Here is a 17364-nt window from a genome sequence, read left to right on the forward strand (position 1 = left end):
TCCATGAGATCGGGGTGGGAAGAAGAATGAGTAAGATCATACTTATTGGATTCAAGCATAACAGACGCATTCTAATCTTTTAATTCATCTTTTCCCCTTTCCTGGTTTCCTACTCTGAGAGAGAATGGATCTGAAACCAGAATGATGTTTACAAGTCAGCTAGCCTCAAAATGATTTACTGTAAGCTATGGGAAAGCGAGGGACTTAGCATAGTTATTTTCAACATTTCAACCTGGTGAAAGGTGTGCAGACTTTCAACTGCAGCCACTGAATCTCCAGTCCAGGGTCTTCATATCCCACAGGTCGGAAAGGATCTGCTTGACAGGACTGTGGCCAATCATATGTGGCCAAGACAACACCAATCATTGTTATCCAGAAACATGCACAACAAACAAGGACTATGAGCCAACCATGTCATCATCAGGGAAGCACACTCAAGGACAAGGGCAAGAGTGGTGTCCACACTTAGTTCAAACTAACTCCCAATGAGCCAGCTAAATTACTTCTTTTGCTGTATGTCATTTTCCCAAAGGTTGCATAAATGAGCTGTCAGGATTAGGGCATGATGATATTTGTTGTAACATGATTTAGCCTGTAGAGAGTTGTGAAACCTGGACCTGCTATAGAAATTATGTTTGGCTCCTTGAGTGGCTTCATGAGACTCTCCTATGAGTCAAACTCAGTGTTAAATCATAGGGCAGGTTCTGGACTGCAGCCAAGATCCCACCATTAGAAGGATCTTTATTCCAACTAAAAAGACCACACTGGACATACACAGAGTACTAGCTGCATTAAGACACTCTAGGGAACTCTCTCATTCTCAGTTTCTAAGACTTAATAGGGAAAGATAATCTCAAATGTGGCAGGAGTTGCCACAGCCCATGCAGGCACGTGGATGTCATGTCTGACTTTCATAGTAAACAAGACACATAGCCACAACAGTAGCTACCACTTGCGTGGCACTAACTATATGCAGCAGGTATTGTGCTGTGTTGTCTATGTGGATGATCTCTTTCACTTTAACCACAAACTAAGGAGGTAGGTATGACTTTTATCCCTAGTTGTGATACATTGCAATGACAGCTTTAATGCTGACCCTTTCTTTACCCACATCCTTCGCTGGGACTCTTGCAGAGCCTCTCACTAGATGCAGAGTCAATTATCTTACTGCATAAATTTGCGCTGGCCTCATGACTTGCCTTGGCCAAGGGAACAGCAGTTTTGACATTATGCCAGCACTTAGCCTAGGCATCCAGAGGCCCCATGTGTTCTACCGGCTCATTTGCATCTCTGCCATCACCATGAGGACATGCCCAGGCTGGTTGGCTAAAGGAAGTGAGACATATGGAGCAAAGCCCAGTCATCCCCACTACCTCTGCCAAAGCCAACTGAGATCAACCAGCCCCCAGACATAGGAGCAAGCCCAGCCACAATCAGCAGCACTGCCCAGGGGACCACTGCTGACTCCAGATGCACTGGCAGGAACTGCTTATTGTTACATGCCAGTCAGGTTTCATGACAGATACATGACAGGAGCTATAGAAATGTACACACCCCTCAAATATACGAAACAGGTTCACACAGGTGACCTAATTTGTCCAACTTGGTAAGAGAAGGGCTTGGCTAATTCAACAATGCACCAAAAACTGGATATAATCTGTAAACAAGGTTTTATATGTGTGTGCATATATAAAATTATTTAAAGACCTTTTAAACACAAGTCACTTTGGTTTGGTTTAATTTGGGTAAATCTTCATCAATTTTTCTCTAGAGACTCATTTTGATCACCATAGTTGATACTATTTACTAGAGAAACAAAAAGCCTTGGTACCCAGGAAGAATATTCTTAGCCTGCATTGAAGGGAACCTTAAGTGTATGGTAGCCCTACAGAGAATAGTGCTCACAAGTAGCAGCATCAGCAAGGATCACAGAAAGCCATAGGATACAGGCAACGCTATAATACAGGACACTGACTTCATGTGACTTTTGCCATCAATGCTACAGTCACGTCTCATTTCCTCAACCACTGAGAGAAACAGTGAGCAAGGGAATTGGAGGAGTTAAAGGATATTAATGTCAGCACATCAATTCAATCATTATGGCTCACTAATGAGGTGAATTCCTACTATATGGAGATTGCAAATTCAAATTCTACCACAGCAACTAGACCCGAGTGGATTTTTAAGCCTGTAATGCCAGCTGCAGCAGTATGGGGTAGGTGGAGAAGGCTGTTCTTAAGAAAGACTACTAAAATCACTCATGCAGAGAGTGAGAGTGGCTCATGAAGATGGAGATGACATAGGGCACCTACGGCATTATCTGGCAACATGAACAATGTCTTTATTGTATGGGGAGGGGGATTGCAAGAGTACAGGAGAAATTAATGAACTGTTTTAGACAATATATAGATTTAAAATTTTATTTTATTTATATGAGAGGAAGAAGGGCAAAGAACTATAAACAGAGCACTTCTAAGTGTTGGTTCATCTCACTAAATATCCACAACAGCTGAATAGGGGCATTAGAGCTGGGGTCCAAAAATAATCCAGGGGCCCCGGGGTGGGAGAAAGTTGGCTACTTGGGTCATCACCACTGTTATCCAGAGTGTAACGTAGCAGGGAGCTGGAGTCAGAAGCCACAGCTAAAGAATTGAACCCAGACACCCTAACTGGTATCTTAACCACTAAACCAAATGCCCACCTCTACTAAATCTAAATCTAAAGTGTAATGAAAGATTTGCCCTGCTTTAACTAGATTAACCTTCTTCAAGTAAGACATCAGTGACTTGACCTTTGACCTGAAGGCTGAAAAAGACTCAGACTGAACCTTAGGCTCCTCCAAACCATCTTTTCAACTAAGCTTCCGTTCTGCTTTCCTCCCTCCACACCCCACCCTAAACAGTTCTTGCTGGGCCTGTGTAGCCCATCCCCAGCAAGAATCCTTCCATGTTACTTAAAAGGAATCCCCTACACTTGGCATCTGACCACTCTGGAATACCTTCATAAGAACCCAACTAAATTGAATTTGGAATTCACCTACCCTTAATGTTTCCTGTTGGGAGTTTTCTATCCACTGACCCCACATCTCACTAGCTACAAATCCCCAGCTGTCCTTGCTATATATTGCACCACATTTGCTATCTCTCCCACATTGCAATGGATTTAACACCTATTGCTAATGGTCCTAAATAAAGTCTTCCTTAAAATTTTTATTTGTGTTAAAATATTTTTTGAACAAACTTCACTCTGAAATAATATAAAACTTAAGGAAGCAGCAAAAAAAATGTCTACTGGCAGACATGAATACATGAATAAAGGTAAGTAGTTTGGGGATATAGGACCTACAAAGAAAGAAAACGTACATTGTTTTATTACAAAAGAATTCAGCTCAGTCAAAACGTTCAAACAGAAACTTCAATATCACTGAATGTTCTAAAAACCACTGTTAAGCAAAAAAATCTTATACTTTACATGAACACAACCATTGTACTTTGATATATGTATTTACATTTCTGCCTTAGTAACTGAAAGAAAGATACATTTTAAAAATATTTTTTGATAAGAGCGAGCTTGGATTGCTATTCCAAACTTCAAGGATCACTTCTTAGCAGGGTGTGTGTACACTGAGGTTTCTAAGATGACATCAAGTGCACATCCCCATCCCCAGACGCTGATACAGTCAGGCAGCTGAGAGCAGTCCTTTCCTTTCCTTCCCCCACCCCCATAAGGAGAAAAGGGAAGAAAAGGAGGATTGGAAGCATTTGTGCTCCCCACCTACCTCCATGCCTGGATCCTCCCCACCCTAATCAGTGGTCCTCAAGGGCATGCATTCTTGTCAACTATGTAAACAACATCAAAATAAAGTAAAACTGAACAATTGAAAAAAAAGATGTGTATAGAAAATAATGAAAATTGAGGTCGATAAGTAAACTGAACCAAAGACACACCTGAAAAGTTACCACAAATTTCTGATAATCAGCTTAGTTTGTGTTTCTCTTTCTTCTGGAATTACACAAACACAAAAATACAATGCCAGCTTAATGGATTGAATTTGGATTAAATTTTCACTGTATGTATCTTGAAAATACTGAAATACTAGAAGGAAAACATAATCCAACTGGTTCCTATTAGGAAAATTCTAAGAAACAAACTGTGTACCTTTTTTAACAAAGAGCTTAATATTAGGACAGAGTATTTTTCAGAAAATCAAAGGAATGGACAATATTTTGACATTAAAGAAACAAAGTAACATTAACAAGAAGTATGGAATGGGAGCAAAAAGAGCAACTGGCAAACTGAAATACACCTCCACACACTTTATCTTCTCTCCTGTCAAAAAGGTGATATGGATGGACCAGGACTTGGGACAGCAGGATGAAAGCCCCATTACTCTTATATAATGATACCTCAAAGTTCTCTGGGAAAGTCCCACTTTCATATATGTAACTTTCCACATGTGCAACTTTTTAAATGCTTAGCTACTATGGTGTATCCCAAACGTTCCATCTGTTTGAAAAGCAGAATGACAGAGGAGAGGGGGTAAGGAAGGAGAGACAGACTTCCATCTGCTGCTTCACTCTTCAAATGCTCCCAATAGGCAGAAGAGCACCCAGGTGAAGACTGGAGCTGGGAGCTCCATCCGGGGCTCCTGAATAAGTGGCAGAAATTCAAATACTTGAGCCATTGTCTGCTGCCTCATAGGTACATTAGCAGAAAGCTGCAATAGAAAATGAAAGTGGGACTTGATCCTGGGCACTCTGATATGAGATATGGGCATCCTAAGTGAGATTTAACCTGATACATATTTTTCATTATTTTTATTATTTTCCATGATACAGTCTTATAACTGTAGGGGTTTCCCCCTTTCCCTCCTCTTTCTCCCTTCCCATTTCCCCCCATATTGTTATAGTAGTATAGTCCTTCAGCAACAGTTACAAATTTAACATTCTTCCATTTAAGTTTAAATTATACTAATACAGGATCTTTATCTTAATAGTGTAAAAAATTAAAAAGTTCTATGATAGATAAAATTGCAATTTGGAATTCTGAAGACTGGAGATGCAGACAGAGAGGGGGAAGGGTGAGGAAAGGAAGGAAGAAGCACTCACATAAATAAAAGTCATAAAACGGCACTCCCAGCATATGTTTAGTTTTGCCTTCAGAGTACTGACCACTACTCTGTGTGTGTGTGTGTGTGTGTGTGTGTGTGTGTGTGTGTGTGTGTCCTGACATTGTCGCTATGGACAATGGCAGAGTCCAGCATCCTATTGTCAAGATATATTTAACAGCTTCACTGGGAATCCATCTTTGGGTTGGAAGCAGAGCTGCATGTTGTGCTGTGTCTTCACACCTGGATATGATAGTCTCTACTACACAACTACTATATATCTCTTTAAATAAAAAGCCATAAAACAAAATTGACCTTTATGTACACACAGGTCATTCTGACCAATTTTTAATGCAGAAGACTTCACATAAAAGTCTCTATTTATGACTACTCTCAAAAACCAAAGAGTAAACAACAGAAACCTATTTAGCACCCCTAGGTCTGCATTCCTATGTGAAAATAATTGCCTAGAGATGACGGTTGTCTGAATCCTGGATAGCACATTCACTTCTATTCATCATCAGTGTGTCCAAAGAGCCAAAATTAAGAGCAATTACCATGTTTATATCCAGAAAGCTTTATTTCTACATGTTATTTAATGTTGCTTAATGATTGTGAGGGTATTTGAGTTTGGAACCTGTGGTTTTCACTTGACCCAGTCTTTCACATCCAAAGAGCACTGAGCATCTTTACCTTGAAAACTCCACCACATGTGGTCCCTAAGCCAAGGGAAAGTTAAGTCTCCCCAGGCACTTGCCTTCGAGTAACGTTTAGAATGTTTCCTTCTCCAAGATGGCATCCAAGAAAATGGGAAGTATCTTCACCAAGTAGTGCTCGAACTCCAATCCCCACCCTTATTTCCAGGCTAAGAACCTTTGGTGTTATTTGACCTTTCCTCTCCTATACTAGAGCCTTACTTGAAACCCAGTCAGCCACGAATCAGAGATACCAACTTCCCAGTCCTGGCCACTTGCACCCTCTCTCTCGGACACTAAGCCACTTCATGCTGAGCCCAAGAGATCCTTCTTTAAATCTTTACAACATCAATGCCCAATGTGGCAGCCACATTGCCACTGAACCCTCTAAACATGGCACAGATGGGATTTCAAGGCTTCATATGAAGAAAAGCACATAAACTATAGTATTAGCAATATATTAATTATGCATTTATATGACAATATTTTAGTTTTTGGGAAACATATTACAAAAATTAATTTTACCTGCTTCCTTTAACCTTTTTTAATGTGGCTACAAGGAAAAACAAAATGACATATATACCTTGTATCCTAGTTCTGTAACACTTTCTTTAGTCCACAAAGAGCACTACTCTATGAAGAATTTGGTGGCTCCCTATTCTCCCTCAAGTGTAAGCAAGGTTTATAGACAACCCTACACTGGTTATAGCTCTGTCCCACTTCCTGAAAGACATGTAGCCATTTTCAAAGGAAAATTAAATATTCCAGGGATAAAAATAAGCAAGCCACAGGTTGTACACAAGATTCAGTCCATTGACAGCAATCTGAAGCGCAAACATTTTCAACAATCTGAAAATTGAAGCAGTCATTTGCACTAATGCAGCAAGTCTTAGAAAATAAAATGTTGCTATAAAAGTCAACTGGCCTGGCCTGCTCTCATGAGTCACCATGGCTTGCTTTCTGGTGGTAACCAGAAACAGATGAACAAGTCAGAGGCCTTGCTATTTAGAGGTGCTCCCTGGAGCACCACCAGCAAGCTCCCCCGAGAGCTTGGGATATTCTTGGGTCCTACCAAAAATCCATGTGTGAAAGATGCTGTTAAAATGCAGGAAGATGCTGCATTTGAACCAGAATAATCTCATGTGCTTCACAAAGCCATTAAAGTTTGAGAACCACCTGAAGTTTAAACTTCTAATCATATTTATTTGCTTGTAACTAAATAATGGCAGGGGCACAGCACGGTGGCCTAGTGGCTAAAGTCCTTGCCTTGAACGCACTGGGATCCCATATGAGCACCAGTTCTAATCCCAGCAGCTCCACTTCCCATCCAGCTCCCTGCTTGTGGCCTGGAGGATGGCCCAAAACCTTGGGACTCTGCACCTATGTGGGAGACCTGGAGGAAGTTCGTGGCTCCTGGCTTTGGATCAGCACAGAATCGGCCATTGCACTCACTTGGGGAATGAATCATCAGACAAAAGATTTTCCTCTGTCTCTCCTCTCTGCATATCTGACTTTGTGATAAATAAATAAATAAATAAATAAATAGGTAGAGAGATAGCCAGTCAGCCAGACAGACAGATAAATGGCAGAACTGCCTGAGTGACAATTCTGAAATTTGCCCCACTGGGGATCTTCCTGTTTTTCTTTTTTGAGGGAGAGGCATTATAGTGAATAATACAGAGGATTTTCAAGTAAATCAGTGGCTTCAGGTGGTTCTTGGTTGGGAGCCCTATACCAAGGTTATGAAACTTCTCTTAGAAGTTTCCAACTTGGGAATTTCCTGTGAGGGAAATAATTTTATGTAAAAGGTACCACTATGTGTGTATCTACCACACTACCCCATGCATATCAAAATAAGAGTAAAGACTGCCAAACCAAACTATTTTAGAATGTGACATCCAACACATGAAAAAGAAACTTTTGTACCAAAACTGAGAAAAACAAATTAAAGTCACATACTTTTCATATTAGCTAAAATTATTCTACTGCCAAAAAACTCAATTTATTAAAAAAAACCTATCATTTCTTAATTGTTCTTATTTTCTTCGTAGAGCTTATAATGTTCCCACTATGCTCAGCTGTTAAGTCTACCCCCGTGCATTTACCCAGACTAGGGTGCAATGGAAAAAATACAATGGAAGCACTATTTTGAAATGAGGCATTATTTCCCCAGTGGAATATTTGCAAGAGAACCTTGAGATTCAGCTAGAAAACATCAACTTCACAGAAAATTCTCCAAAGTATCCAAAGGCAATAAAAACAACTAAATGTAGGCAAATATACCTAGATAAATAGCATTTCAAAGCAAACATTATTACAAGACCTACACTGTATCACTACATAATACCAACTGCTTGAACAATCACATGCTTTGTTATGCACTGCCTTTAAATTCAATGTTTATCGATTATCTGCCCCCAAGACACTCTTATATTCCTATCTGATTGATTTCATGGAATACTAATCATACCTGGATACTTTGCTTCATGACATTTGTGCAATGAAAATTCATATACAAAAAGATTGGATAGATTCACATTTATAATTTAAGAAAAAAATCAGCTAATAACTAGGGAAATGCAAATTTCAAAAAACAGGTACCACCTCACATCCAACAATATGGCTATTACAAAAAAAAAAATCAGGAGACACTAAGTATCGGTGAGGACATGGGAAAAAGAAGGGAACACTAACACACTGTGAGACATAAATGGCTACAGCCATTATGAAAAGTAGGCTGAAGGATCCTCTAAAAATTAAAAAAAAAACACACAATTTTATTCAGCCACCCCAGTACTTGTAATATATACCCAAAGGAAACAAAACTAGGATCTTGAATAGACATCTATATGTCCATGTTCTTTGTAGCATTTGTCCTCACAGGCAGGCTACCTAACCAACCTAAATGCCCACAGAAGATGAATGGATAAAGAAAACATGGATACACGTTCATAGTGAAAGAAAGAAATCTTGCCATTTATGGCAACATAGATGTTCTGCTACATGAAGTCAGACACAAAAGGACAAATACTGCATGATCTCGCTTAAATGTGAATTTTTTTTAAAAGTTGAACTCAGTGAAGCAGAGAGTAGAACTGTAGTTGCCAAGTGCTGAAGAGGAAGTATGAAGAAACACTAGTCCAAAAGTACAAACTTTCACTTAGAAAATGAATAAAATCTAGGGCTCTATAGCCTGATGGCTATACTTACTAATAATGTGCTACATACTTGAAATTTGCCATGTCTTTACTTTCCTCACCACCTGCACATTCAAAACGGTAAATAAGTGTGAAGATAAAGGTGTTAAAGAAACTGCTGCGATAATTTCACAAAGTATATCAAATCATCATATGGCACACTTTTGAATCTGGTACAGTTGTCATATGTCAAAGGTGCCTCAAGAAAGGTAGCATTAAAAACACATTTCTTAGAAGAATGTGGAGCAGAACCCATTACTATGGCGACGAACCTTTAATTCGTGACCTTCAATCTCACATACACTTCCACATAGTTTAGTAACACTCCCACTGCCCTGGACAGTGGCTTCACACCACCTCCCCTTTCCTGCAACCTTCAATATCTGTTCATCAAGCCTAACTCTCATTTGATGGCCTTTCTTTCTACTTTTACTGAGAAATTCAAAGAATTCAAAGAGAATTCCTATAGACCTCTGCTACCTAGAAGGCTGCCATGGAGCTGCTGGTTTGATCCTACTCCCTGCTAGCTGGGTCAACACCAGGCTTCAGCATCTGTGGAGCGCCACTTACCATTCCCTTCTTGTCTTCCTGGAAGTGCACATCCACAAACATCTTCCCTACAACATACGGCAGGGCACTTTCAATGAAGTTTACGCATTTGTCCCACTGAGGCAGCAAAGTTGTAGTCCCCTGGATTACCTGTGGGAGATAAATGATCCAGCTTGAGCTTCATTCAAATAAAACCCACCACTAAAAAGATTCAAAACAGTCTACAAAGCACTGTACACCCAACCCACATAACACGTCAGGCAGAGGCAATGTCGAACCAGCTGAAGAGAAAAGCTCGGCTTCTCCCCAGGTATGTTTAAAACTTGACAAAAAAAATTGGCAATGAAAATATCATTTATGGTCCAATTTTTCCCATTAAAACAAGGATCTAGATAATGTTGGTTTTTTTTTATGTCAGCAGGGATAGAACAGGATATGTCACCAAGGTCTGGGAGAGCATTTAATCTCTGTTGAAGGGGGAAAAACGAGTTAATGCCTACTGAGAACTGGAGTTCCACCATGAAAGATCTTGAATCAATGGCTGATCAAAGGCTTTGCTTTCTCTACACAGTACACTCAATGTGGCAACTGGGAGAACACAACTTACCAGGAATAACCCAGGCAGCGTATTTACATTGTATCATAGCAAAGAACACATTGGTAAACAAGCAAAATACTGATGTAAACATGTTTCCATCTGTCCCAATTATATCATTACAAGAAAACATTTATAAACAAGGAGAGAGCTTCTAAAGCAGGACCTAGAAGGCTCAAAGGTTTTTTACAGAGATAAAATAGAGAAATACGTGGCCCTGGGAGATTCAGGGTGTAGGCAGTGAGAGAGGGAGGCCTGAGGATGGTGGCTGGGAGTGCCCCTTGACAATGTGAAACTCTGCTTGTCCAAGCAAGGTGAACCAGATGAATAGTTAAATGCATCTCTCCTTCCTCTGCTTTCTGGTGACTTGACCCCTCACAGATGTAAAAGCTGGATCTATTTTTAAAACCTCTACAGAAAAAGATCCCAGAACATTCTTTGGCAAGTGCAATATTATATTTAGCACTTCCTGCTCAAGAATGCATCCCCTTATACCTAAGCTCAAATTTTCACACACTACTTCTTACACCTTTCTGGCCCCCTCTCTCTTCTGCTCTTCGCAGTAGCGGTGCAAAGCAGCTGGGTGCCATTTTTATGTGAGCCACAGGAGTTAAAAATACACACACAAATCTACTTGTTTTTATCTTAACCCTTTGGTGTGACCTAAATATACAGTTTGTTTTATGCTCTTCTCTATAAAGTAGCTGTACATTCTAGTAACTTTAGAGGGTCAAAATGTAGCCAAAATAATCCAAGGGTATTGGCTTACCAAGAATCTATGTACTTACTAGTTTCCTTAATAACCAAAACCTCCATTAAATGAACTAACAACTCATAAGATCTGACATTCACTTTAAATTGTTAGTAAAAAAATAAATTTTGAAACATTATTTGAGGATGGTAGCATGGCTCAACAGGCTAATACTCCTCCCTATGACACCAGCATGCCATATGGGTGCTGATTTACGTCCCACTTCCAGTCCGACTGTTCCACTTCCAAACTAGCTCTCAGTTTATGGCCTGGGAAAGCAGTAAAGGATGGTCCAAGTTCTTGGGACCCTGCAACGTTTTGGAGACCCGGAAGAGGATCTTCACTCCTGGCTTTGGATCAGTTCAGTTCTGGCCATCATGTCCATTGGAGGATTGAATCAGCAGATAGAAGCTTGCTCTCTCTCTGTCTGTCTGTCTCTCTCTCCTTCTCTCTGTAAATTTATCTTTCAACTAAAACTAAATAAATATTTTTTAAAAGAAATGTTATTGAAAAGCCATAAGATCTATAAGTTCTCTAGCGCTGGGAGAATGATTCAGACCTAAGGCTCAGAAACAAAAATGAGAGAAATGTCTGTGGAAATTAGGAGTTGAGTTATATGGAAGCAAAGACTCAGGAGCTAAGGGAGTGGGACAAGCATAGGGATGGAGACAATTGAAAGAGATCGAGAGGAGATAGAATTGGGACTCTTGGGCCTGGGTGAATTAAGGTAGATTCAAAGATGAGAGATACATGTGTAGTTCACTTGAAAACTCTATCCCCAAAGTAAAGCTAAAACTTTATCACCTAATACATATAGCATGCCTATCTTCAATAATCAGAATATTAGGAGAAAAGGTAGTTATAGTACAATACACAATAGGTCACTGAAACACACTCCTGTGGCTCCAGACTTTGTACCTTTTGATCAGCATCCCCCCTTTCCCCATTCACCCCAACCACCTTCTTTTTTTCTTAAAGATGTATTTTTTTTAATTGGAAAGGCAGATCAGATTTACAGAAACAAGGTGAGACAAAGATCTCTCATCTGCTGGTTCACTCTCCAAATGGCCGTAATGGCCGGAGCTGAGCCAATCTGAAGCCAAGAACCGAGAGCTTCTTCCAGGTCTCCTATACAGATGTAGAGTCCCAAGGTTTTGGGCCATCCATTGCTTTCCTATCACTTTGCCTTACGTCATCACCTTTCTGTTGCCTGTTTCTGTTTCTTTTTATATTTCATATAAGTGAAATCATATGAGTCATATTTATGTTCCTGATTACCAAAGTGAACAATACTGTATCATATATGTCAAAATTACTGGAAATAGATGTTTTACCTTCTCCCCCCACAAAATGAGCCTTGTAAGGTAATGGATATGCAAATGAACTTGATGGATTCTATACTGCATGTAGGCCAAAACATCACATAATGCCTCACAAATATATAAAATCATTCTTTGTTACCCAAACATAAAATATAAACAAAAAGACAGTGACAAACATGTCACTAAGAAATATCAACACTACACTCATAATGACCCAATCAAAATCACTGGAAAAAATAGGAATAAATGATAAGAGGACAATGAAAATAATGTGACATAGCAAAGTATTACCCTGAATATATTTATATACCCCAACAAAGCAGAACCTGAGTACAGATGATTGTATTAAGCTACACCTGGATAAAAAGAAAAATTGTCAAAGAAAAACAAAGCTGTAAAACTCCTACTATCCAATCCCTAAATATGATTTTTCTCATTCAATCAGTTAATATACACACTGTTCCATCAAGTAAAGCTATCCAGTGAAGGAAATACTGTAATTTTACTCAACTTACCCGTGAGAATTCCAGCCACCTATACTGAAAACGCCGGCTGAGGTTTGGAATTCTGGAATAAACCATTCTCCATACCAAATAGTTGGCAATGGTTCTGTTAACAGAGAGAAAAGATCATTTATTATATTTCAGGTCTCTAATCCTCTGCAGAATACCTTTGGAAAAAACTCTTGGCAAAGAGCCAGGCAGAGATCGCTTGCTCACATGAAAACAATGCAGAACTTGCTCTGGACAAATGACATAAGATGATTCAGTGGCAACAAGTGCAACCTACACTAGCTTACCTTTCACTACCTACTGTACATAGATGTAATGTAGATTCCAGCTCCAGGCCTTAGAATAAACACTTTTATTTCACTGCTAAAGAATAGAATCTACTGTTGCTCAGCCTTCCTTCCATATCTGAAAATTGTGAAGCCCTTCAAAGTCTTAGGTAACTTAGCATACAGATGCATTCTTTCCTTTGGAAAGTAACAACAAAATACTGGTTAGTAGTGGTTGTTCATATTTGCATCCTGCCCCTACTCTTATTAACATGTGATTTTGGGCAAATCACTTAAGCCCTCTGATTTATCTTTCCCAATACTACAATGAGGAATAATCCCTACCTCATTTCACAGGAAAGTTACCAGCTTTGAAGAAACCACAAAATGTTTGCCAGAGAATTCCTAGAATTTTTTTGTTGCTGTCATCTACTTCCAAATACATTAACAACACCATTTGTTCAAGTAATGCTCATGATACTTTTAAGAATTTGCTAAATTTCATATAATGCCTTTTTCTATAAGTAAAAAATGCCCTGACCTCAAAAGGATGTTTGATCTGAGTTAATTTCTAACGCAATAGTGGTAATGAATTTTTAATGACCTATGATCTTCCCAGTTGTGTCATTGCCATGGTGACTAATCACACATATTCCTGAACTGGCTTGTGGGTCAGCTAGAAATGTGAGAACGGTGGAGCATGATGATGTTAACCAGCCCATTAAGAACATCTCACACTTTCATTGGCATGGTGCTCTGAGGCAATGGATATGCATCCTATCAACAACATATTTTTCCACATGTATGTGCAGCATATGGATGCTTATTTTAATTCATATAGACATATACTTATAGGCTAATATGAAAGAAAATTTTTAGTAACTAGAGAAATTAAAATTTTAAAAGATAAAACACAGTAAAATATTTTCAAAAGACATTGACTGATCTTCAAACTCTATTAGGTTCCTTCTTTTTTTTGTTTTTTTTTTTTAAGATTTATTTATTTTATTACAAAGTCAGATATACAGAGAGGAGGAGAGACAGAGAGGAAGATCTTCCGTTCAATGATTCACTCCCCAAGTGAGCCGCAACGGCCAGTGCTGCGTCGATCCAATGCCGGGAACCTGGAACCTCTTCCGGGTCTCCCACACAGGGTGCAGGGTCCCAATGCATTGGGCTGTCCTCGACTGCTTTCCCAGGCCACAAGCAGGGAGCTGGATGGGAAGTGGAGCTGCCAGGATTAGAACCGGTGCCCATATGGGATCCCGGGGCTTTCAAGGCGAGGACTTTAGCCGCTAGGCCACGCCGCCGGGCCCTATTAGGTTCCTTCTTTAAGATACATTATCTAGGTCCAGAGTGATAACCTAGTAGCTAAATCCTCGCCTTGCATATGTCAGGATCCCATATGCGCATCAGTTCCTGTCCCGGCTGCTCCACATCAGATCCAGCTCCCTAGTTGTGGCTGAGAAGAGCCCAAAACCTAGGGATCCTGCACCTGCATAGGAGACCTGGAATAAGCTCCTGGCTCCTGTCTTGGGATCAGCTCAGCTCTGGCCATTGTAGCCACTTGGGGAATGAATCAGCAGGTGGAAGATCTTTGTCTCTCCATCTTTCCCTCTCTCTGTAAATCTGCTTTTCCAATAAAAACAAGTAAATCTTTTTAAAAAGATATATTATTCACATCAGAATAGATTAATACAAGAACCATGGATATAAATCCACAATTCATATAGTTTTCTTTCCTGCTTCAGAAATTTTTTACAAACTATCAGATTCATTTAGACCAAGATTGTTTTTTCCTGTCATATGACTATCCAAGACAGCCAATCAGCAGCAAGGAAGGGCCACTTCCGCCAGTTTCTTTCCAGCTACATATGCTTATGCCATCAGTAATAGCTTCAACTGTGATTTCCCTGGAAGAATTTTTTAAGACACTTGCCCATGTTGTGAGAAGTAAGCCAGATAAACTAGGTCACAGAATTCCCACATCTATAGGTATATACACAAATGGCTCAAGATTCCTTTTAATATAGCAAGTCAAAAATAAACCCAAGAGAAAAAAAATAAACCCAAGAGGATGACACTATCTCCCATAATGTGTACCATACAGTTGAAATAAAGGCCCATGACCATATATAATACAGAACTGAATAAAAGCTTAATTATTTTGAAATCTTAAAAAAATAGGGGTCCTAGAATTTCCTTATTGGGTCAAATGGACCTTGCTAAAGTATGCAAGGGACCCTATTCAACAAAGTCTAGCTTATATCTACGCTCTGCTAAGGCTACTACGATAAATTTATAGTTTTCAGCCATTCACCCAAAGCCTTTATGTTCATGTTTCTACTCTTAAACAAGTCAAGAAGTGCTTACTGAACATTTAATATTGACCAAGTATTGTGCCAGAGGCCATACAGAATATAAACAACTATGAAATCAGGACATACATTTAGAAAACATTCTAGTGAGGGACATGGGACTTCAGATTTCAGCATATTCCTATAACTCAGAGTATTGAAAGGACAGACTGTAAATACAAAGGGAGGGGTTCCTCTCTCACTCACTCAACACCATCCTGAATATCCAGACATGTACTAATAGTTCTAGGAGCTGGGAAGATGAAAAGGTGAGAAAGATCAAATCTCTGACCACCTGAAGCTTTAAATTAAGCAGAAGCAATGAAATAAGTGTATAATTCACTATTTGGCAGATCCTGGCCTTGAAAAATGAGTGCCAGAAATTTCTTAAAAGGACAGCAGGCTTCCAAAGGGTGGATTTTGTGAGAAGGACAGGGTTTGAGCTAGGCCTGAAAGTTAGAAGGGTTTGGTGTAGGAGCTAGTCCTGTGCTATAGCAGATAAAGCTGCTGCCTGCACAACAGCATCCTATATAGGAATCAGCTGGTGTCATGTCTGCTCCACTTCTGATCCAGCTGCCTGTTCATGTACCTGGAAAAGCAGCAGAGGACTGCCCAAGTGCTTGGGCACTTGCATCCTTGTGGGAGACCCTGAAAAAGCTCCGGGCTTCAGCCCAGTCCTGGTTGTGTGGCCATCTGGAGAGTGAACCAGCAGATGAAGACAGTTCTCTCCTTTTCTCTGTCTCTTGTAGCTCTGCCTTTCAAGTAAATAAACAGATCTTTGAAAAGAAGAAAATGTCAACAGCAGTGGCAGCTTTGGAGAAGGGAGCAGGAAAATGAAATCTGGACAGGCTAAAGAGTAAAGGAAGGGGCCTCTGTTTCCAGGGGAGGGAAGGAGCGGGATCATCACTCAATGAAGCAGGTGGGAAGGCTGGCCACACTAGACGCATCAACAGCAATTAAGTTCTGGACCTTAGCATGTGGGTGGGATGAATTCTGACTCTAATCCAAAACACTGTTCTATGGTCAAGCTGTGCTGGATCGTGCAAATGAATAAGAAGTAAACCTCCAATAGGTGTGAGTCTACAAATTCCGAGACACTACCTCAAAGGGTGTTGACAAGCCACATCAAGCAGGAAGTTAGGATGGGATGGGATGAAGATGGTAGAAAACAGAATGTGGCAGATTTACACTAGAGATTTAGGAGCAGAGGCCTTTCTGGACTCCCTAAAATCCTTCCACATAATCTCACATTAGCTATGATCCTCATAGCACTGCTATAGTAGAGATGATATTGTACCCATTTTATGTTTAAGGAAACGTGAGGCTCAAAACATTAAGTAACCCCTCATCACATCAAGTAGAATCACTTGTGGAGTTTTTAGACATTTAGGTGCCCTAACCAACAGAATTGCAATCACTAGGACGAGACTTAATATAAATCTTGGTTTTAAATCTATCCCTACTCAGTCCAATTCATGGTCAAATCAGACAAGCACTACATAAGCCAGGAAGGCTAGGCCAGAGGCTGGCATGTCTGACTCTAAAGCTGTTGCACACATGGATGGATGAGAACCTTAAATTCAGCTATGTCTTCCTAACCAACCGTGGTAAATCCAAAACACTGTAACAAAAGGTAATTTGCAGAAATCCATAGATTATAAACAGAATAGTTGGGTTTTCTTGGCCAGAATATGGAATGCTAGGAAACCCCCAGGGGTGACAACTGCACAGACAACATGCTGCAGTGTATTACAAATAGGCTGACAGAATGCTAGGGAACACAGCTTGACACTACTAATATCCCCATGCCAGGAAGGGCTATGACCATATGACTGAATCACAGCTAATGATCAGATACATTTTAAAAATCCAGTTCAGCAATTCTCCTGCAAAATAACACATTCTCTCTCTCTCTCTCTCTCTCTTTCTCTCTCTCTCTCGCGCGCTCTCTCTCCCCCCCCACCCCAAAAGCATTTTAAACAGTATGGTAATTTCCCATAATGACAATAAATA

General features: G+C 40.0%; 1 protein-coding gene across 1 annotated transcript in view; it reads right to left on the bottom strand.

The window, feature by feature from the left end:
- The window catches only part of PHEX (phosphate regulating endopeptidase X-linked), a 208117-nt gene that overhangs the window by 121458 nt on the left and 69295 nt on the right, over positions 1 to 17364 (bottom strand). The window contains exons 10-11 of the mRNA XM_004587814.3: positions 12732 to 12825; positions 9570 to 9698 (exon numbers count right to left, since the gene is read on the bottom strand). Coding sequence (XP_004587871.2) covers positions 9570 to 9698; positions 12732 to 12825 — 223 coding nt within the window. The remainder of the gene's footprint in view (positions 1 to 9569; positions 9699 to 12731; positions 12826 to 17364) is intronic.

Source organism: Ochotona princeps, chromosome X (assembly GCF_030435755.1).
Source record: "Ochotona princeps isolate mOchPri1 chromosome X, mOchPri1.hap1, whole genome shotgun sequence".
In the NCBI taxonomy this organism is placed as follows: domain Eukaryota; kingdom Metazoa; phylum Chordata; class Mammalia; order Lagomorpha; family Ochotonidae; genus Ochotona; species Ochotona princeps.